Consider the following 24,528-nt stretch of genomic DNA (forward strand, 5'->3'; position numbering starts at 1 on the left):
GAAAGGTTTAGAGCGGTTTTCTTGCAGCACCACAGCAGAATCTTCTTAATGCATGTTTACTTTAAATGGTGTTACATAATGCATCACAGAAGTTAAAGATTAGACCTGCTGGAACGGGTTCTGATTTTGTCTGCTGGCCCCCAGGCCCAGACCAGCAAAGAATCCATCCAGTAGAATATAGTAAAGAAGTACATGGGGCCAGCATGACACCACAGCTTCACTCTGTTTTAGAAAGTAAGGGCCATAAGTTCTGATTAGATGAAGCTTATTGAAACAGGCCTATATAACACAGTCCAGATTCAAGCAGAAACATTGTTTTTGGTTCAAGAGCTATGTATCTGCTAGGCTCCTTCACAGCTGGTCAAAGTTTTCTCAAATAATCAACACCAAAATATCTCAGAAATATTTGAGACAGCAGATTCAGCAGGATAGAATGGTTATCTTATTTGTTTCCCTTGTCAATTAGACTTTACCTATTATTATAGATCTTTACAATTTGATGATTTCTCCCATGGACTATTGAAAAAAAGGCAAGGACAAGGAATTATCCAGATTAAATACATGGTTTGGAATAGTGGCATCTTCTGAGCCAGGTTTGGCCTTTGTTAAATCGATAAAGCCAAGATGCACTGATCACACAAGATCAAGCCTGACCTTATCTCTCTTCCTGGTTTTCTAAATTCTGCCACTGATCATCTCTTTAGGTATAAATTAACTTTGTGTCTTTGAATCTTTTCCAGGTGTGAAATAAAGGACTGAACAGGCAAAAAGCAGGCAAAAAAGAAAAATATTAAATGATAAACATAAAATAAAAATGTCTAAAATATAACTAAAAATTCAGTGACAATTAAAGAAGCTTATTAACAATAAAAATAGTTTTAGTTGAACCAAAATAAAATTCAGAAATCATTGTGGGTTTTAGGATTTCGTCTGACCAAAAACATGGGGAAATTGGTTAGTTTCACTAAGGAGATAGTGAGTGAACAATTTTTTCTGTGACTTTAAAAGTAACATTTAACAGACACATGAGTAGAATCTGTCTATGGTTAAAAAATAAAAAAAGAGAGAATATCACCAACTGTATAATTTAATTTAGTTTCTCTTTATCCTTTACTATGGCTGCCTCCATTGATTTAATTACATTCTTTAAAAAACCCAGCCTGAAGGCAATGGACTACAATATGGTTATTAATATAAAATGAAAGTATTTTAAATAAATTCTGCTATTGTGTCAACCATTCCCGGGCTCAGTTAGGCCCCCAGTATTTACATTTTCAACTTCTCTGCATATGGATAACATAATCTTGATTTGAGTCAGTGCAAACATAAAAAAACTGTCTAAAATTATATTTAAAAAAAAAGGTTAAGAATTACACCCTGAAAGATAAGTTTATGTAAGTCTGAGAGCTTTCACAGCAAAACACCTCTCACATGTGGCTAGTCAGACTGCCTATTTTATGGTAAAACAGAGCCTCATTATCCTTTTGAAAGTATCTAAAACTAAGGTAAACTAAATTTCAATTAGGAATTATTAAAATTTAGATATCTGGAATTCTAATTTACCTTGTCATAAAATAAGCAATTGCATTTGTAGTAGCAAATATTTAGATGTCAAGAATTGTATTTCCAGATGTCTCTAATGTTATTATCATTTTTTGATATCCAAAATAGTAATTATGACTAGCAGAAACTCTATTATTGAGATCTGAAATTAGAATTCATGGTAGTCAGAATTAATTTTAGATAGGAAGAATGTTTATTTTAAATATCTGGAAGTAAAAGCTCAATACACATAATTGGGAAACGTGACGTTATTTGTATTAGTAAGAATTACATTTCAGATATCTGAAATGTTTGTTTAAGATAGGAAGAATGTTATTTTAGATATCTTAAATTTTCATTTTGACTAGGAAGAAATGCATTTGAGGCATCTGAAATATATATTCAGTCTGGCTAATAAATGCAAAATAGGCCTGCCATACCCCCACCCCTCCGTACTGTAAAACAACTGCGCCCAATGTGACGTATTTTTGGACGTAATCACGTACACTTTACGTACTCCCCCCGCCTCCTCGCTGTAGGAGAGAGGAGTTTCCGCTAAGATGGTTGTTGGTGCCTTCCCTATCGCGAAGCTCCTCTACCTCGGAGTGAGGCAGATGGGCAAACCTGTGGCCAATCGTATAAAAGCTGGGGCCCGTAGCAGCGAGTTCTTTAAAAACTACATCTGCTTGCCGCCGGCGCAGCGTGAGTAACCGAGCTAACTGCTCTTTATTTTAATGAACTTCACTGACACTGAGCCGGAGGTTTGATAGAGCAGGTAAAGCTGGTTTAACCAATAGCGTCTGTCCTGACGCAGGGAAGCAGCCAATCACTTTTAAGGATTTTTCTGTTCGACGAATCGGAGCCAAGCGATCCTGACAGTGGGTGGAGCTTATCTTGTCATTGAACAGGCTTGCTATGAGGACATGGCAGGACAAGATCATTACAAGCTACAAACTTAAACGGAGTCTAATTTAAAAACGAATAAAATATAATTACTTAATCTGCGTTATTTCTATGAAACATTGGATGTGAATTGGTTTATAAAAGAGCTGCTTCAATATATAGAAACCCCACTGGCTTTATACTAGCTACACTGTATTTTAATGTTAGCATAGTTTTCTACTTCCTAGCCTTAAAATTTAATTGATTTTTGGGGATTTCATGGGTTTGAATTAAACAAATCTCTTTGAAACACTGTTGAAAAGTGGCACAAAAATAATGTGCACAAGTAGAAATCTAAAAAGTGAACGTATTGTAATCCAGTTGTTTATTACTGATTATTAATTTACTTATTCTTCAAAATAAATCCACTGCATCCAAACACTTTTCAGGTCACCTTATTAGATAATAGAACCTGTCAATATAAATTTAGCTGCTGTGTGAGGGCCCCAGAGGGATGTCAGAAACCTCTTGTGCGCAAACAGCCTCATGAGACCCAAACAACACAGAAGACAGGCAGCAGATAAAGATGTTCAGATAGCAGAGTAATAAACAAATTCATTCTTTGAATATTTCACAGACTAATTCTCAGACCATATTCTAAAGAAAAAACATGCAAACCACTTCTCACCAAGAGTTAGCTGTCCAACTAACCCAGACACAGATAGCAGCCAAGAAGTTCATGGGAAGTCTGGAGGAGCTGTAAATGGCCGCAACTCAGTTAGACGAATTTGTTGAATGGAAAGAGAAAAAAACAAGTTGGTATAGGAAAAACTATGGCAACACTTAAAGGCCTTCAGCAATCTATTGGTACTAACGGTGTTCACTAATCTGGCCTTAATTGATAACTGAAAAAAAAGAACTACTGTGCTACAATAACAGAACTTCTATTGCTCCATTTTCACAACATTAAATAAAGGAACATAACAGATTCTACCTTATTTGGACAGCCATTGATATCTAGGACAAAATACATCAACTGGCAAAAATTGAAATCTGATATTTTCATTTGATATTATACGTTGAGATGTGATCACATGTTGGGTCACATTCCTATCCCTGCGTGATTCCTCACACATGGTCCTATCTTAATCTGAACTGTTGTGTGTTTTCCTCACAGTTTATCACTGGATTGAGATGAGAACGAAGATGCGTATTATGGGCTTCAGGGGTGCCACTGTCAAGCCCTTGAATGAGGACGCTGCAGCAGAGCTGGGTGCAGAGCTGCTGGGCGAGGCAATTATATTCTTAATCGGCGGTGGATGTATGGTGTTGGAGTACAGCAGGCAGGCTGCCAATTCTCGCCGAAAGGAGGAGGAGCTAAACGAGACCATCGTAGGCTTACAGACTCAGATAGCAGAGTTGTCACTAACAACGGAGACTCTCTGCGCTCAATTGAGAGAGGTCAACAGGCTGCTGCTCTCCCTCCCTGCTCCCACCAAAAAGTGACTTGATGTTCTCTGTGCAGCGTGCTATTGGCCTGTGTGTGAAGGAGTCAAAATGTACCAAAATATCAGTCACGTGTACAGCTTGATTCTACCTTATCCTAAACACTGGGAGGGTTGGACCTCTGTGCACTGTGGAGCTATCATTTGCTCATTTTGAGCAACTAGTTGTAAAAAAAAAAGAAAAAAAAAAGCATTGCTATGATATTCATAGTGAATTTCTATGGTTGAAATTGCATGTTAATTACAATATTAATACAAGGATGTACAGCACCACTCTACCTTAAAGTTAATATATTGTTTGTAGCTCCTGTGATCCATTGATTCTGATGGTAGGGAATTATTTGGAAACTGCTTGTTTTTCATGTTTAATTGGCCTGAGTGAGTATTAATCCTACAGTTCATGAGCCCAGAAGAACAGACAAAACAAGCATCCAATCATATCAAGACATTATTTTCTGGGAGCATCTCCTCGTACAATTTCAAAGAGATTCTAGTTGTGATTGCTGGCTTCTTTTTGTAATTGTTGCTGTAAAAATGAAGTTCTAAAATAAAGTCTCTTCGTTTGCATTTAGTCGTCTTTTCAGCATTTGTGATATGTTGTTAGGCATTGGAACAACTTCGCAAACAGACTACTTTAGAAATTTACCAAAATGTTAGTTATCTAACAAATAACATATAAATGTATTATTAATAATATTGGGTCAAGGAAATTTTTCTTTTAAAAGCACAAAAACGACATAGATACCTAATGTTATGTAATGTTATGCAGTTTTTTCCTCAAACATTTAATAACGCATACAGATTCTATTTTTCATGAGCAGTTTAAACAGGTGCAGTTTATACTTAACATACAGTTTTATTTTTACTACAAATGCAGGTTATTTTTTCATATGAATTGCATATTTGTATAAAAAAAAAATAGAAAATCCCTTTATTGTCCCACAATGGGGTAATTCTGGTGTTTACAGCAACAAAAAGATTGTAAAAAAATGGTCACACAAATGTGGACCTTAGAAAATGTATAAGAAAAACATAATAGTAAAGAGTTAAAAGATAAACAATAAAATACTTTACTGTAAAGTGTTTTAACAATATAAAATATACAGTTCTATGCTGGTGACATTTTTAAATTTTTCTAGATACAATCTAAGAATCATTATTATGCATTCTATTGTAAGATTGCAGTAGTTTATTTATATATATATATATATATATATATATATATATATATATATATATATATATATATATATATATATATATATATATATATATATATATATATATACCAGCATCTAACCGTACTTAAAGGACATGCTAAGGATAACATTACTGTAAACGTAGACTTTTGGAGTTTAATCTTCAGCTGGATATTTAAGCATATTTGGAGATTTGGAGTATTCTATTATTTCATTTGATTCTGATATTGACCTAACTTAAAAAATGCAGTGCATAATTATTCTAAATTTTCGGGTCTACTAAATGCAAAAAAGAAAAAATGATTCTTGTTAGGCAAGTTTATCTGTTCCAAATCCAATTTAAATGTGTTTGGATGTGTAGTGTTATTGGTTCACCCTGTGGTGTCCAAGTAAGCAGTCTAGCTGTTAATGAAGCTGAAATAATCAAATGATATTCCTCCCCATGTATGGTTTCATCTAGTGAAAAAAATAAACACCCAGCATGTTGTTGCCACCACCATGCATTACATTGAAACTTAACATTGTATCTTCCAGCAGTTAATATTTATATTGTTTTTCATGTAATACAATAAAATCTTTCACGAGAAGATATTTGGTTTGCAAGTTCTTCCAAAAATATTTTTTAAACACCCAAGAAAATATGTTATCAGTAAGCATTTATGTTTAGATATCAAAACATCTATGATTTGTATGCAACTTTCCAATGGACAAGCACACATTTGTGTGTGTGTGTGTGTTGGGGGGGGGGGGGTGGTCATATTATTTCTTTGTTTAAAATGCAAAATATCAAAACAAATATAACATTCACATTTGTGACAGTTGTCACAACAGCTGTTGTAAAAATGTTCTTCCTACTTTAATCTTAATTTTTCTCCCAAAACTTTATCCTCTTTTATCGACACAAACGGACTGAAATCAGGACCATACAAGTTTCTACTGTTTCAGAATTTAAAGATAGCTTTTCTTTTAGAAGTACTATCAAAGTGCATTTTCCCCCCGATAATGTCAGTGACAATGCCTGGCAGAGGTGGGAGCTTTGTCTAAAGAATGACATCTTCTTAGAATTGCACCAATTAAAAAACTTAATCTGTGTGTAAATTACTATTTCAGATTTGTCGAAGATGACCTTGAAATTTCAAGAAAAGAAACTTTTACTGTCATAGCACCTAACATTTTAAGAAGGTTTATCTCAAAGGAAATTAAAAAAGAGGGGGCAGTTATTCTTGTGAAATTTGAGAAAAAACTCATCAAGTTTACAATGTAGAGGTTTATAGAACCTAAATACCCATGTCTGTTTTGCATCACAGATTTCCATTGAAAATATCAGCTTATGAAAACTTATTTAGACGTGGTTTTGCCATATTGTTATGGTTCACAAACCAAACGGAGAATGTAAAGAACCAAAGTCCACAACCACACCCGTTTGTTTCCCAATGCGCCTGCACTGATATTTCTCCCCGGTGTTTGTCAGTGGCACTAGTCGTATCAAATCATAGAGCTAGTGATAATTTGTTTGTTTATACAGGAGAGCTATTGGCATTAATGCTGGCACTACAGTGGGTAGAAGGAACAAAACCAATATCAGTTATTGTTTCAGGTTCTAGCAGTGCTCTGATTAGTATTAAGGACATTTACTTAGAATCTAGACCAAACATATTTTTTTATATTGTTCACAGTGTTACCAGAATAAAAAGACATAGGGTGGAGGTTGCTTTGTTATTGGTTCCAGCACACATTGGATTGGAGGGGAATGAGCTGGAAGACTTCTATGCTAAAAAGTAGCACAAAAAACTAGTGGATAAATATAGTAAAGCAGAAATTCAATCTATAGTAAAAAGTTGGCTAGTGAAGATTTGGCAAGAAGAATGGGACAGAGAACGTAAAGTAAGACATTTATAAAGAGTTCGAAAGAAGGTCAATCAAGTAAGGAAGACAAGTAGAAATAAAAGAGGATATTATAACAAGATGGAGACCTGGACACGCATGACTTAATATTATACTCCATATAATAGGGAAACATGTAACAGGGAACTGTGATTATTGTGACGAGCTGGAAGATATAGAGCATGTGCTGATTCACTGTGGACAATATAAACAATGGAGAGATATACTTTGGAATAAATTTGATCAATAGAATGTACAGTTTAGTGTTTTCAGTTCACTGCAATTAGATGCATGTTTTATTTAAGTATGTTTTTTCTTTTTTTCTATTTTTTTTTTTGGAAAACAGGTTTTTATTATATAATGTAGGGCGATTTTAAAATTCTGATCCTCACTCCTATTCAGAAGGTGGCGGTAATGCGCACCTAAACCTTCCATAACAACCGCCATTAAACAAAAGAAGAAGAAAATAATTAAGTAGTAGGCGGCGCCAGGGGACTCCTACACGCGTAGCTGCGATGAAGGTAAGCTTCAGGTTTACTTTTAATCATATTCCTTTTCATAGCTGCATTACAACTCATATATACGACGCAGTAGCTGCATTATCTGTATGAAAAAGTAGTGTGACATACAGGAAGTTTATATATATCAGGGTAAATGGCATTTGTTTTGAATCTATTGGCGGCAAATGAGCTAATGGTAGGCTTTGGGGATGCTTGGTGCAGAGCAACTTATAGGTGGGCGCGTCGTTTCAAGAAAGTCATTTGACCTAACCTCATAAACCAGACTAAATGTGAGATTAAATGTGTAATTTAGTTTGAGACATCGGAAGATTGTTGATGAGAACAACCCGTTGTTATATGTTATATTTATGTTTATATTAGTGTAACTTTTTTTCAAGGTTGCACTTTTAAAAAGATGAAATTGTCCAGAGAGCTGTTCCAAACGACATTTGAGCACCCACCAAAATTTAAAGAAATACATTTCAAAACTCCCCCCTCAAAGGAGCTTATCAAAAATAGATTTAAAATTGAATGTGGTAACTGCTATATATGTAACGAAAGTGAAACAACAGAACACCTTTTCTTTTTCTGTCAACATATCAAAAAAATTGTGGGAATCTTTGCACACTCTGCTTACTAGTAAACTCATAAACATAGCCCCCTTCTCATCATAAACTGTCCTATATGGCTTTTTATCTGAAAGCAAAAGAGATGAATATCTTATTAATAGCATTATCATCACTTTAAAATGTTATATACATAAATGCAAATTTGGAAAAGTTATGTCAATATGGTCTGTATTTAAACAGGAGATTCATCTTCTAAACCTTTCCTTGGACAAAATTTAGAAACCAAAAGCAAAAAGTTTGTCATATCACCTCTCTAATTTATTTCAGCCCTCCATCGATAGAAATAAAAGAATAATGCTTACTCGGCTTTTTTATTTATTAATTTTTTGTATTTTTAAATTATTTTTATTTATTCATTTATCTTTCATTATAATTCTGTTATATTCGACATATGTAATTATAGATATCTTTGGATTTCGATTTTTTCTCTCTCCCTCTGTCTGAAGTGTATTGCATAAACTAAACATCTGTTTACATCGCAACTTGAAAGAAAAGAAAAAAATATTAATATTAAATATTAAGTGTTAGGAGGTTTGATTGACTATTTGATGTGCTTTATTATACTCTATTGTTTGAGTTTGTCATTGTTACTGTTCCAAATAAAGTTATAAAAAAAAAGTTTTCTTGCAAACCGCTGTCTGTGCCTATTGGCCAACGCTCTGACCAATGAACGCAACTGACACTCAACTTCGGAAATAGTTTTTTTAATTATGCATTAAATTGGTAAATTTACCATATAGTGACGCTTTAAAGTATAATATTCTCGCCTCAAATGATCTTAAAAAGTAATTTTATTGAACAACAGTAACAGAAAAGAGAACTTGTAACTTTCAGTGGAGCGCTCCATTGGAAGCTGCTGCTGCTGCAGTGCATGCTACTGTTCAATGGTTGTTGCCATCTTCCTTGTCGTGCTTTCTCCAGTGTCGCACAGCTTTGTCACCACGCCCTCAAAATCCCACCCGCTTTGCATCCAGAAATTCAAAATACATCTCTGCGTTGCGATTGGCCCGCCAGTTTTAGGGCCCAGGGCATAGATCGCAGGCAAAAATTATTTAGGCCGCTGGTGGGTGGGGCTAGTTTATGAGGCTACATGTGGCCGATGCAGGAGTCGTTCTTACTGACTGACAAACTAAACTGGGTTTAAAAACTCATCAGTCAACATGATGCCTCTGCTAATAAAAATTTCTCACCTTTTGCGGTTTATCATTAAAATGATCCGGAATAGGAACGTTTCAGCCGTCACGTTTTTCCTCAATTATCATTCAACTTTTCTGCATTAAAGTTAGTTTTAAATGGACTCTTAGTTTATTTACTGTACTTACTGTTTTAAAATTAGGATTTGAAATCCTAGTCCATAAGCATCCTCATTCATATTTTCACCTAAATTTTATATGTTTGCATGATTTATTGCATCTTAAAATATCAAAGATATTTTCAGTTTAAACATAGATATTAAATAATACAATAAAACTTACAATAACTTTAATTATATCATTGCACTAGGTCATTAAATAAATTCAGTTTAGTGTGTCAATTAAACTGCCTGTAGTGGCTTTAAAGGTCCAGCAGGTGTCAGTATTCTGTGAAACGGTATCAACGCAGCATCAATACAGTTTGGTGATGTCTCAAAACACTTCATGGCGCCTCGTTAACCCATCACTAGGAACAATACAGAGCGGATCAGTTTGAAAGTCAGAGGCACTAGTGTAAAACTTGGTTAACCATGGTGTGTTTTTGTTTTCTGTTTTGCTATTTAAGAAAGACAAAACCTACAGATAATGCATGAAAAAAACATGAGTTTAGACGTGAAAAAATTGAAAGTGAATGAGTTGAAGGAGGAGCTCCAGCGCCACGGCCTTGATGCGAAAGGCCTGAGAGGGGACCTGATAGAGAGGCTGAAAGCTGCTCTGGAGGATGAGGCTGGAGAGAGACCACATGAGGAGAACAGCAAAGGTGGGAATAGCCGAAAGAGAACGCACAAGGAGAAAACAAGCTATGGTTACCATGACCACCGTGAAGAGAAGAGGTAAGCAAATCAAAGATCAGCAGAGTTCACATCAAACTAAAAGAGATGGCAAGATGTTCAAGGCCCCTAATCTGAGACTCTTCTCTGCAGATCTCGTACACCACAACCTCCGGCTGAAGACGAAAAAGAAAATGTAGACGACTCCATAGTAACAATTAATACATGTAGGTTATTTTTCTTTTTAACAAAAAACAATTTTAAGATTTTTTTTATTTAATAATTTTTTTATTGAAACAGACTGAACTTTTTTCTGTTAATGACATGATGTAGCTTTTCATTTCATCCCTTCAGTATTTTGTAGCTTTGCAGCATTATCTTAGTAGTATTTGGTAGGAAATTATGCTCCTTTCACAGAGTATTTTTGCTACAACTATTTTTGAAATTATTTTAACTGTCTTCTCAAGGTTTACTTGAGAGAAGTCTCTTCAATTATGTTTTCAATTGCAGTTTATGAATATTAACTGTTTACCTGTTTCAAAGAATTTCAAATGAAGGTTTAACAGCTACTCGGTCTGACCTTATAATCTAATTAAAATGAGTTTATGGTGTCGAAAAAAACATTTGCATTACATTTCCTTCTTGTTTTTTCCCCCCAGACAATTGCGATCTGCACTTCAAAGTGTCCAGGGATCGTTACAGTGGTTACCCATTGACCATCGAAGGTTTCGCTTATCTGTGGACTGGAGCTCGAGCAACTCATGGTGTCACTCGGGGACGTGTTTGTTATGAGATGAAGGTAGGTTGCAGTAAAGCAGTTTCAGTTGATCCCGTTTCTGTTTTGACAAAGGAGTGACTTAAATATTGCGTATTCATGCCTAAAGCATGAGGGATGCCATTCAGTCTTTTAAAAATAAATTTATTGATACTTCAGATTGATTTTTGCACACCGGTACATTAATTTAGTTTGAGTTTACAGTCATGCAGAATTTTTTTGATCGGGCCGACATTCAGCCTGATCGTGCGTTTTGTAATGTACAGGGGGTAAGGAGGGGCGACCGGACTCTCACAACCACCTCCCGATCAGATATATTAAGGTCAGGAGAAAATCAAACCTATTTGAAATCCAGTCGGCCTTCGTAAGGTTGCATCAGAGTGTCGGGTCGCACAGTGCGAGAACATGCATCGTGAGCGGTGAGCTTTTAAGCCCTGTAGTTTCATTGTACAGTTGAGCTGTAGCTGCGTGCAATGATTGAAAATATCACAGTGTTTGCCTGGCTTTAGAGAGACGTTTTATCGTCTTTGATATTTCTAATACATTTTCCGAGCTGAAAAGGAGCATAATAATTTTTAACCATTATAACCTTTTCTATTATCTTTGGTGAACGCCTTATTTCATCAATTAGCATGTATTTTTTAATGATTTTTTTATGTTTTCCTCAGATCAATGAAGAGATTCCTGTAAAGCACCTGCCCTGCAGTGATCCTGATCCCCACGTGGTCAGGATTGGATGGTCCCTCAACAACTGCAGCACTCAGCTTGGTGAGAATAGCGACAGTAAACGTAGCTGATGGCTGGATACTTTACTGATGTTAAGCATTTTCACACAAGGGTTGGGTACACTTGAATTATGTGTGGAAAGATTTAACTCTGGCTACATATCAGATCTAAAAAACACCCAAAATAATATAAGTACTGAAGGAATAAATCGCCAGTCTTAAATAAAACCTAAAGGTTATGCACATTATAAATGGTTACAAACATTTCTCAAAGCACAATATCCAATGATAATTGCATATATTGAATCGCATCAATGGCTATTGTTGTGGAAATTTGTATTTAGCTAGGCAGTGGGTTAGCGCTTTACTGTCAGCCTGAGCGTGGCAAGAGAACGGGTCTGATGGAAGGCGGGGTTTCTCCTTAATGATGATTCAGTCATTGTTTATTTTTCCTCTCTCGTAGGCGAGGAGCCCTTCTCTTTTGGATATGGAGGGACAGGGAAAAAATCCAGTGACTGCAAGTTTGCAGATTTTGGCGAGAAGTTTGGGGAAAATGATGTCATCGGCTGCTACATAGTAAGTCAAATGTTAAAGTCACACCTTAAAGGAAGGAGTAACAAAAGCTGAATTACTGATTTTTGTTGTAGATCATCGTTAAAATAATGATTTGTGAAATAGCTGATTGTTATTGAATACCATAACTTGTAGGACTTTGAAACCAGTAATGAAGTAGAGATGGGCTTCTCCAAGAACGGAGTGAATCTCGGCGTAGCTTTCCGGACAACCAAGGAGGCGCTGGCAGGACGCGCTCTTTTCCCCCATGTGCTGGTGAAGAACTGCGCTGTTGAATTCAACTTTGGGCAGAAGCGGGAGCCCTACTTCCCCCCACTAGAGGGATACACCTTCATCCATGATCTTCCTATGGAGGAGAAAATCAGAGGCACAAAAGGGCCTGGCATCAAATCAGAATACGAGGTGAGAGATCGTTACCCTGGAGTTTGTTAAATATTCATGTCGGATAAAGTGTTTTAGGGAAGTGATGGGGTTAACAAGAGAGAAGAAGAAATATTGCTAATAGATTAACAAAACAATTAATTGACAAACTAAATAATGTAGGGTAGTATTGGTGATGGTGCTCTCCGCCCAGGGAAGGAGAGGAAAAAGTATCCTTCTTATGCTTACAGTAGGGGGCCAGCAGCAGAAACTGCTGATCAGTCCTCTGAGATAAATATTCACTGCGTTAAAAATTACCTGACAAATGCCTCCATCTTCTCTACATTTTCTCTTAAAGAATATCAAGCCAGTGTTTAACTTCTTAAAATCTACCGGCCGTTTTCATGCGTTTTTCAGAACGCATGAAAATTACAACGGTAAAAGTTTTACCAGTATAGACATAGAAAGCTTAGATTCTCCAAAATTCAAACACCAAGTTAATTTTAAGAACACAGTGAGCACCAAAGCACAATTTACACAGATATAGCAGAATGTGAAAATGTAAATATGACAAAGGAGCCATGACAACATACCTTTGAAATTTCCAATCTTCAATTGTTTGTACATTCGTCCATAAGGCCCCACAAATTAAACATAATCCAGCATATTGGTAATAAAAACATTCTATGATGAGAAAATCTCTAGATGTCAGAAAAGTCCGCTGCTCATGGCTAATGCTTAGCATATTTCTAAAAAAACTTTGTCAAACGTTTGCCTGCAATGTTTGTGTTTTTTTTTGTTTTTTTTTTCTTTCCTACCTACACAAATAAGGTGTGTGCATCTTTGTATGACTCGACGACAGGTTAAGGGATAAGCGCTCCTTGCCTGTCAGTCAATGACGCACCGAGTAGAGCCATATTATGCCTCATATAGTCCTGTTATTGGTTGAGACAACAGGCCCTATTTGTAGCCAATGAAAAAAGGTTTCAAACAAGGGTAGGCAGCCCTAATTTGCATAAAGCAGAGCTGTTTTACCGGCTTGCGTAACAGTGATACATACTCCATAGACGGGATAATTTAAAGTTCAAAGTTGGTTACTAACAAAGCTCCGATATATTTGAAGTTCGAATGCTAATTTATTATTATTTTTTTTTTTACAATTTCTAAGGCCCCAAAAACAATAAAATACAGCCCAGAAAAGGAACTGGAGTTTATTTTAACATCATCAGAAGAGGACCTCACTGACAGTGAATATGACTCTGAAGAAGAGAAGCTTTTTCCCGAAGGTCTGGATAGGATCTTTGATCTGTGAGTAAAAATGCAATAAATGTTTTATCACAGTTCAAAAAATTTGTTTAATTTGTGTTCATAAAAGCCCAGTTAATGAATTCTTTAGCTAACATGGCACAAAGTGTGGGTGTACCTGTCTAGCCCTCAGACAATTTTTCCAATTTCACCATCAAATTGAGGACCAGTTGTTGCAAAATAAGTAAATTTTTCCAGTCCTCACATGCTATTTTGTTAATGGTTAGGTTTAAGGCTACGGTGTCAATTGGTTGGGGTTAGGGCGAGGTATGCATTGTAATGATTAGTTTGAGGGTTGAGACATAGAAAAGGTTGAAAATGACAAATCAATGGGAGTCAACACATGGTCCTCACTACAATGGCAGAACGTGTGTGTGTGTGTGTGTGTATATATGTATATATGTGCAAAAATGTGTAGTTTTATTTTTTATAGGGAATGGGCGCCTGAACAACAGGACAGTGAGTCAGATTGGGAGCCTGATACTTCTAAAAAACGCAGAGGACCATCAACCGAAGCATCAGTCCCCTCTCCTGTCCAGCTTTCCACATCCACAGTTGAAATGCAGTGGCACACAGCAGATGAGGATGATGTTGCTCCCCCTCCACTGGTTTTCAAGCCGGTAAGACAGCCTGGACCACAGCAAAGGAGCAGGACTGCTTCAACCCCGATGGACTTTTTCAGGTTATTTTTTACAGACACTGTACTGGCTACTTTATTGGCAAACACAAATCAATATGGTAAAACAAAAATTGATGAAAAGAAGGGAAAATGGAAGGACCTCACCATTAGTGACATGTTTTCTTTCTTAGCCATTATAATTTACATGGGTTTAATAAAGTGCTCTCAACTGAGGGATTATTGGAAAGGATCTCGCCTTTACAATTTACCTTTCCCCCCCTCAGTCATGTCCCGTAATAAATTCCTCACCATTTGCCGTGCACTTCACATGAGCAGCTTGGAAGCGGATGCTGAAAATATTTCTAATAAAGGAACCGCACAGTACGACCGACTTGAGAAAATAAAACCCCTCTATCTGCAAATTGTCCAAGCATGCAAGGAGCAGTTTCATCCAAACCAGCATATTTCCATTGATGAGCGGATGGTGGCTTCAAAAGCAATAATTTCAATAAAAAAACATGATGAACACAAACCAAAGAAATGTGGCCGTAAACTTGTTGTACTGACAGACTCTGAAACTGGCTACACGTGGAACTTTAAAGTTTTTGATGGCAAGTCATCTGGCTCAGGGCAAGGACTAAGTTACGACTCTGTTATGTCCCTCATAGACACAGAAAGTCTGGGAACTGGTTATCAGCTCTATGTTAAAGACTTTTACACAAGTCCCCACCTATTCAAAGACCTGCTGAAAAAGAAAATAGGAGCGTGTGGTACCATTCAGCAGAACAGAGTGAAGTTACCAAAGACTGTGGTCAATGATTTAGAAAGGAATACTGCTCGGCGCAGCATCCGGTGGATTCGTGATGGCAAACTCCTCTTTGTAAAGTGGATCTACACACGGGAGGTTATCCTGTGTTCCTCCATCCATAAGGCATACAGTGGAGGCTCGGTGAAGAGAAGAGTGAAACAGGATGGGAAGTGGGTGGAGAAGGATGTTCCTGTTCCTGATGCTGTGAAGAGCTATAACAAGTACATGGGGGGTGTGGACTTGTCTAATTCTCTGATCAACTGTTACAGTGTAGCACGCAAAACAAGAAATTGGTACCGCACCTTCTTTTATCACTTTGTGGACATCGCTGTTGTAAATGCCCACATCCTCTACCAGCAGTGTGCAACAGGTTGCTCCATGACACCAAAGCAGTTTAGGGAAGCCCTTATTCAGGAGCTGGCAGACAATGGGTCAGTGTCAACATCTCAAGCATCATCCCTGCAATCCACTCCATCAACAGCAGTTTCTCATAAACCAAAGTACTTTGCTGAGGGATTAAATATTCCAAAGAGAGAAGCTGCCACTCTAGGCAGGAGGAACTGTGCACACTGCCACAGAAAGACACCGGTGGGTTGTCAGACTTGTAATGTGCCGCTCTGTTTTGTGTCGCAGAGGGACTGCTATAACCTCTGGCACAGAGAGAATGGACTGTGAAAACTGAGGCACTAGGCTGCTTTCTTTTTTTTCATATGGATACCTGAAAAGCAGCAGTTGGACTACTTTTAATAAATTGTAGCTATTTTAAGTGTATAGTTGTTACATTTTGCTATATACACTGATTCTGTTTTTAATTAGTGTTTGCTTTTGTTATATGTGTCACAGCTCCTCTATTAGCCATCCCGTCATGCACAGATCGGATGCCAGACAGTTGGGTTAAAAAAAAAAAAAAAAAAAGATTTACTGTAATGAATGGTAGAGAAAAACAAATACTCTGGTTAGCCTCCCCTCTGGTTCACCAACAGCACAGCTGGGGGCCGAACAGATTCTGTCTTACATACACAATGAATCTACATAAATTGACTGGACCTTTTCTTATTATATGTGATCATATAGTTTTCTTTTTTTTTTCTTATACAATATATATTTAAAATGAGTTCAATACAATTTTTTTGTTCTTTTCTATATAAATCAAACAATTTAGAAAAACAAATACAGACAGCAAGTAAAATTTATTATTAAATAACTTAAAAGCAAAGCAAAATAAAGTAAACATCATAAAAACAACTAACAAGTAAACTGAGAGACACTGTAAACATAACTGACAACATAAATTACTAACATTTAATATAATATAATTACCTGTAATGAATGGTAGAGAAAAACAAATACTCTGGTTAGCCTCCCCTCTGGTTCACCAACAGCTGTAATGCAGTAAAAATCCAGTAATCCCTCGGATACCCAACTCCAAAACAACAAAGAAGATGGCCAGACCGGAGCACTCACCACAGCTGGGGGCCGAACAGATTCTGTGGAATTGTCAGCCGTTCCCCAGTATTTATAGGCCAACCAGTAGGGGGCGCCAAAAACCACTCATCACAAATAATTATAAAACATATTTTAGTAGAATTTAATCTACATCTTCTAAAACCCGTTACATATGGATGCTTGAAAATGAGCTTGCCCAAAACTTTAATTCATTTTTTTTTTTACATTTATAATACTTTTTCTTTATGAACCCTTCAAAGAGCTGAAGTTTTTAGCTTTTATTTTGCTGACTGAAAATGTATATATGTCGTATAAATTTTTTTAAAATGTTTTTTTTTTTTTTACTTTTTCCATTATTTGTGTCCTTTCCAAATTGGTGCATTAGAATAAAAAGTTCACATTTGATTAAATTCAAAGTGGTTTGTCATTTTCTTCCATTACATGTTCTAAAATATATTTGAAAAAAAGATGAATCAAGACACCATAGTTCATGAAGCTTCATGTGAACATTTCCCCACCTACTGGTGGAGTGCAGAACTACAGTTAGTAACTTATGCAGATTTTTTTTATATTGTTTTAGTTTTTCCCCATCTAAAATCATTTGAAATTCCTTATGATTGGAGTATATGGTAAAATCTTTTCTAAAAAATGTTTTGTGTGTAACATGTCTAGAACAATCGTTTAAGTTGCACAGTTTTTCTGCCATTTTAGTTAAATGACCTCAAGCAGACAGTAAAAAGAAATTGTGCAAATTGGGCAATGATGAGCAAAATAAAATGTGTTAGCCATTTTTTTTTCTAACATAATAGTTTTTCCACAGTTTTTGGTTATACTGGAGTTGGAGGTTATGTGATCAATCTTTTGGCTAAACCAACCAATCTAATTTGGCAGTGTTTTTACCCAATCTATATTTGAACTAGGCCAAACCAATACAAATTAGTCACATTAGACAAAACTGTCAAAAGTCTAACGTTTGTCTCAAACCAAGAACCTAGTGGAACAGCAGACAACACAGGGGAAAAAAAATCAGAATTCTGAGGAAAAAGTCAGAATTTTGAATTTTTTTTCATATTATACTGAAATAAAATTTTAAAATCAGTTAACTTTTTTTTTTGTTTTCAGTGGCCCTAATGCCATTCCGTAGGAACTGTTTTAGCTAGAGGTCTGAAATCTTCTGCAGTTGTAATTGACATAGACATTATATATGCGTCATCAGAGGTAAATTTATGTTGTGTATAACTAAAAGTTTTTTATGGAAGAAAGGGGTCTAAATGTTTGTAGACTTATAAATCTTATCTGATACTGAAAAAATAAAAGTTGATATTGAATGTCACATTTTAAGCTTATCTGAGAAACTAAAAAAGCAAACCTAAAATAAGAATTGAATCTAAATTCTTCCACTCAGATTGAAAAATCTCATTCAGTTTAGTATTTTTTTATGTTTGCTTTTTTAGTTTCTCACATAAGGTAAAGATTAAATATCAACTCCTTCCTGACTCCATAATTATTGTCCTTATAAATGTGTCTAAAACTTCTTTAAAAAATGTTTTTAACATATGTTTTTTAATCATGTATGCACATGTGACATAAATTTACTATTTACAATAATTTGACAACAAATTCTTGAAAATGATCAAAATTAATTAAAAAAAATGCTTTCTTGTAACTCACATTACAGCAGATCTTCCTCTGTAGATCATAATACTCATTATCAAAGAGCAATCCTTAAAAATACTGAAAAATAATATACTATACAAATATATTTGTGTAACAATCTTATAATGTATTAATATAATACTTTGTGTTTGTTATATTAATATTTAATTGCAAAATATATATCTACATATATCTCATCCAGTTTGAGTTCAGTTTAAACAGTTTTTAATCATGTGTAATCTAACGTAAAGGCCATTTTAGAATTTGTTTTGATCTTTTAAAAGGATTTTCACGCACAACCATCTCTAGGGTTTACAGAGAATGGTCCGAAAAAGAAAAAACCTCCAGTGAGCGGCAGTTCTGTGGGCGGAAATGCCTTGTTGATGCCAGAGGTCAGAGGAGAATGGCCAGACTGGTTTGAGCTGATAGAAGGGCAACAGTGACTCAAATAACCACCCGTTACAACCAAGGTGGGCAGAAGAGCATCTCTGAACGCACAGTACGTCGAACTTTGAGGCAGATGGGCTACAGCAGCAGAAGACCACACCGGGTGCCACTCCTTTCAGCTAAGAACAGGAAACTGAGGCTACAATTTGCACAAGCTCATCGAAATTGGACAATAGAAGATTGGAAAAACGTTGCCTGGTCTGATGAGTCTCGATTTCTGCTGCGACATTCGGATGGTAGGGTCAGAATTTGGCGTCTACAACATGAAAGCATGGATCCATCCTGCCTTGTATCAACGGTTCAGGCTGGTGGTGGTGGTGTCATGGTGTGGGGAATATTTTCTTGGCACTCTTTGGGCCCCTTGGTACCAATTGAGCATCGTTGTAACGCCACAGCCTACCTGAGTATTGTTGCTGACCATGTCCATCCCTTTATGACCACAATGTACCCAACTTCTGATGGCTACTTTCAGCAGGATAATGCGCCATGTCATAAAGCTGGAATCATCTCAGACTGGTTTCTTGAACATGACAATGAGTTCACTGCACTCAAATGGCCTCCACAGTCACCAGATCTCAATCAATAGAGCATCTTTGGGATGTGGTGAACAGGAGATTCGCATCATGGATGTGCAGCCGACAAATCTGCGGCAACTGTGTGATGCCATCATGTCAATATGGACCAAACTCCTTGAGGAATGCTTCCAGCACCTTGTTGAATCTATGCCACGGAGAATTGAGGCAGTTCTGAAGGCAAAAGGGGGTCCAACCCGTTACTAGCATGGGGTACCTAATAAAGTGGCCAGTGAGTGTATGTACATAGTGTCTATGGGCGGGCCCACTGATGCGATCTACAACAGAAAATCATCCTAATGAAAACCCTGATGGGGGAAAGAATTAAAACACATATTCCAGGATCTTTAATAATAATTTAATTTTATTGATCTCTCATTGGAGAAATTTACCTCTACATTTAACCCATCCCCTTGGGGAGAAGTGGGCTGTCATCATGGGGTGTGTTAGGTTTATTCCTTTACACATCATGTGCATTGTTAATTTGTTAGTCAGATTAGACAGAGCAGAAGGCCTTCCTTCACCTTGTGGATGTCACTGTGTACGGAGGTCATCTAATCAGGACAGCCTTCGTGTCTTTAAGAATACACAGGATATGGGCACATCTTGGAGCCGGTCTGATAGAGGATAGCTTTCTGTAACCCTAAAGCATAGAAGTAAGCTGCATGGAGTTCAAGACATAGATGGTGTGTCAGTTTCTGATACGGACAGCTAAGCATCCACATGATGCAACACTGACTCAGAAGGTATAAGAAGCAGGAGATGACGTTGTTCGGGGCTCAAACTTTGCCGGATGCTCGCGGACGTGATTTTTGAGACCACAGCTGTGCAAGCTCTAAGCATTTTTCTCTGTCCTGTAACGACCTGATCTGGAATAAACTCTGTTACTTTTTTACTCCTGTTTTTATAGTCCTTTTTATATGGTTTTACCCAGTTTGAGTTAAGAGTAGTAAATAACTTGCTCCCAGGAAAAGAACCAGTGAGGAGGCCCCCCGGGCGCTACAGCCTTCCTTCCAAGGGGACAAATCCTCCTCATTTTCAAACCCAGTCTCATGGGAAAATGTACCCCCACTACGTTGGTCCACACTGCAAAATGTAGTGGAGGTACATTAATGGCCATTTTTTTGTGGTACTGTTACGTTTCTTCTGCCTATACGCTTTCTATTGTTTTCAACCCAGTCACTGGGTTGTCATTTTAACAGCCGCAATTGGGTGTTAAGGGTCTTGCTTAGAGAGCCAGAGTGGAAGTCTGTGGGAGTGGGTTTCAAACTCACAACCCCAGGATTCCAAGCTCTATGCGCTAACCTCTAGGCTGCCACTTTAGTAAGGCTGAGAGCAGTAGTTTTTGGAGTTCCACTTCAAATGAAAATGGAGAATCTGAATAAAATAAAAATAAAGGGAAACTAAAAGATGCCACTGATAAAAAGAAAGAGATGGGAAACTTAAAGATACCATGGCAGTGTTTCAAAATTTGAAAACATTAGGCCAGAAAATATCCAACTGGGATGTATTAACTACAGAGTTAGAGATTGCATCCCTAAACCCCTCAGATGTTTTACTTGCCAAATAATGGGACACACTTCAAAGGAATGCAAGGGAAAAGTTAGGTAAAAGATGTGGAGGTCCACATGAATATGGAAAATGTGATAAAGATGAAACTGCAGATGAGAACACAGCTCAGCATGCGGTGGATGTAAAGTACAAAGGGAAGCAAGAGAAGCTCAAAGAATCAAAATAACAGTTTCATACACTGAAGCTCTAAAGAGAGTAAGGAAAGAAACAAGTCAAAGAAACAAAACTTGGAATACGAAGCAAGGGCAGAATTATCAGAGACAAATATTCAAAATGCATGTTTGCATTCAAGTAGAGTGATGAAAATACAATGGTGGTGGAAAAAAAAAACTTTTATTCAGCGTTTATGTGCCATATTATTGTTACAGTACAAATGAAGAAAAGTGATAAAATAAAAGCAATTGTAAAAGCAGCTGGAAGGTTTTTAGACATGAAAGAAATTCAAGCAGATTCGAATCACACCATCTTGACTGCCACTGAAACAATAAAAAAGATGCTCAGGATTAAGATTAAAGCTGTCTATCTGATTTGAGACATATTTCCCAAACAAGCTGAGCATATCTGCGAGTTTCCTGCATAGAAAGGTTTCCTATCCTGCAATGCATTGCTACATCATATCGTACATTTTTATGTAGATTTTGAATGAACAATGCTTTAAATGTGTGATCTTCTTCGTCAATATCTAGAGAACTGTAGCCCTCAAAATAAACTTGACAAAGAGCTGAATAACTTTCTTTGATTTTTGGATGAAGTGATTTTATGAAAACATGGATGCTTCTAGCTGTTGTTTTCCAAATCAGCTTCAATTTCTCTCGAGAAGAAGGAAATGGCAAGTCTTTTAGACAGTGCTCAACTTCTTGCAGATAATCAGTTATGTTGGAGTATTGACTTTCTGGGTCGAAAATACCAAGGTCGTTGGCCAAGGATTCAATTTGTTGAATCCTATGGTCACTCGGCGGACCTGACCCATCAGGAAGTTGGTTCTGCTCATTAATTGATGGGGGGGTTTGAGCTAACCTTTGATGACACAAGGCAGACTGATTCTCCTTAGAGCTCAAGCTGTGAACTTGGGCACTTGATGCTCGGTCAACGGAACGTGAGACAGAGAATGGGTTGCATAGCTGTCCTTTGCAAAATGTTAAACCTCTTGACTTGACTCTTGATAAGAAAATAGCTCAGTTTAATCTGATTAGTCTTATTCTTCCATGGCTATTCCCTGAGGTAAATGTAGCCATGAGACTGCTTAAAATGAAAAAGGATTGTTGGAATTTAAATGAAATACGGATAAAGACCGATATATATATATATATATATATATATATATATATATATATATATATATATATATATATATATATATATATATATATATATATATATATATATATAAGAAAACTCATATTATAATTATGTTAAAATAGTTTCAGATGGTTCTAAGAATTTAAAAGGACGTGTGGGAATAGGAATACATATACCAGAGTTTAAAATATGCATTTCTAAAAGAATATCAGATCAACTGTCTGTTTTCACAGCAGAAATGGTAGCAGTTATACTAAGCTTACAATGGGTAGAGGAGGTTAGACCAATCAGGGTGGTGGTATGTACAGATTCCAAAGCAGTTTTAGAAAGTATTCAGGGAGGAGGAAATTATAGAAAAAGATTAGATATATTAGAATTTTAGCAGTCTATTTAGATTGTATATGGGTAATGAAAAGGCAGATGCGTATATCAGCAAAAAGGTCTTTAGAGGGGGCAATAACAATTACAATTCCTTTTGGGAAAGAGGAAGGTATATCACTTATTAAGAGTAAAGAAATGGAAAATGGCAACAAAAAAAAGGTGGAATGAAGATAAGAAAGGAAGAGGATTATATAAAGTAGAAAAGTCAGTATTCAACAGAAATATTTGAGAGACCTGAAGGGAATAAGTTATAAAGGATGAATCATACCTATTTAAATGAAAAGTGGATCTACCTATGAAATGTTATAATTAATAGGGAGGACAAATAATATTAAATGTTAAGGATGTTGAGAAAACGAAAATGGAGAACATGTACTGATGAACTATAAAACGTTTTTACCTGAAGGGGAGAAATTGAGAAAAATGGTTGGAAGGACAGGCCAAGAATGGAGTTTTAAAGAAATATTGAAAATTAAGGAAATATAAGGACATTTACAGATTAAGTCTCGCATTATTTATTTATCTTCAGAATACAAAATTTAAAAATAAAATGCATTTGATAGATGTAAAATAATGTTGCTACACACTCATGAACAGTAGGTGGCGGCAATGCGCACCTAGAGGTTACTTGCCAACCGCCATTTAACAAAAGAAGAAGAAGAAGAAGACCTATAAGATGAAGAACGCGCCTGCAATATATTCCTACGAGAACTACACGCTCAGCTCTAAGGAAGGTAAGCTTCAGCTTTATTTTTCATCATATTCCATTTCAAGACTGCATTACAATTCATATATACGACACCGTAACTGCATACTCTATATAAAAAAGAAAGTGATATATGTTATCAGTGTAAAAGGTTTTGCATCTGTTGATGCAATGCTGAAAAAGTTTTTATTTTTTTATTAAGTCAACAAACATTTACATGAAAAAATAGTCTCAGAGAGGATAGCAAATGTGAACATGAAAGGCTGTGAAAGTTTACCTCCTCAGCCGTACAATACTGCTGTAAAGTTGGCAACATATTCACAGATTCGGCTCTTCTGGATTAATAACTCGTCTAGCTCCACTCGTGGAGCTAGGCGGAGCGAGACATGCATCTGGCTGTTGTCAGGTTAGGGGCAAGGTGGTGAAGTGCCTTGAATGTCACCATGATAATTTTATATTGAATGCGGAACTGTACGGGGAGCGGTACAGTAATAATCAGAGAGAAATATTCAAAAGCGTCACAAAGGAGAGGTGGATTATTGTCAAATTCATTTCATGTGTATCTCATCTCTTTCATACCACATTTATTGGATTTTAAATTAATAATTTTTGAGTACTTTCCCAAAGCCTTAATGACAAATGGAACCTCTATTTTATTATTGCAATAAGTATAAAATGTGCTATGACTACACTATGGATCATTGTTGTGCCACCAAACTTGTAGCACACATAGATTACCTCATCTGGATCATACTACAACTCTTACTTTGGGAATATGTTCTAAACTCTATTTTTTGAGATTCATCTTTGTTATTATAAGCATATAACAGAAAACCAGATGAGGTTATCCATGTATCCTACAAGTTTGGTGGCACTACAGTGATCAACAGTGTAATTATTGGCTATTACATGCTTGTAATAAAAAAGAAAAATCTGTTTTGTAGAATTAATTATCCGCGGACGAGTTATTAATCCGCAAAGCCGAATCTGTGAATATGTTGCCAACTTTACTGTAGTCCGTACAATGGAGCTTTACAATGATACAATGCCATAAAAAATATGTATGCGAGAGATTTTACTGTGCATATTTAGGGACGTCTCTTTTGTGAAGACAGAAGCAGTAGTGTGAAACTTTGGTTAACCGTTGGTGTGTCTTTGTTTCTTGCTCTGCTATTCAAGA

General features: G+C 36.4%; 1 protein-coding gene across 1 annotated transcript; it reads left to right on the forward strand.

The window, feature by feature from the left end:
• Positions 1-2,058: 2,058 nt before the first annotated feature.
• On the forward strand, positions 2,059-4,496 carry opa3 (outer mitochondrial membrane lipid metabolism regulator OPA3). Its single transcript, XM_038288480.1, has 2 exons — positions 2,059-2,244; positions 3,602-4,496. Exons 1-2 carry the CDS (start codon positions 2,103-2,105, stop codon positions 3,928-3,930), a joined length of 471 nt encoding a protein of 156 aa, XP_038144408.1. The 5' UTR covers positions 2,059-2,102; the 3' UTR covers positions 3,931-4,496.
• Positions 4,497-24,528: the final 20,032 nt, after the last annotated feature.

The sequence above is a fragment of the Cyprinodon tularosa genome, unplaced genomic scaffold (genome assembly GCF_016077235.1).
Source record: "Cyprinodon tularosa strain WSP-4 unplaced genomic scaffold, ASM1607723v1 ctg257, whole genome shotgun sequence".
Classification (NCBI taxonomy): Eukaryota; Metazoa; Chordata; class Actinopteri; order Cyprinodontiformes; family Cyprinodontidae; genus Cyprinodon; species Cyprinodon tularosa.

Excerpts from the sequence above, each read along its gene's own strand:
- opa3 (XM_038288480.1), top strand. The coding sequence starts at position 2,103 with ATGGTTGTTGGTGCCTTCCCTATCGCGAAGCTCCTCTACCTCGGAGTG. Across the intron at positions 2,245-3,601 it reads CTGCTTGCCGCCGGCGCAGC|TTTATCACTGGATTGAGATG; the intron begins GTGAGTAACCGA and ends TTTTCCTCACAG.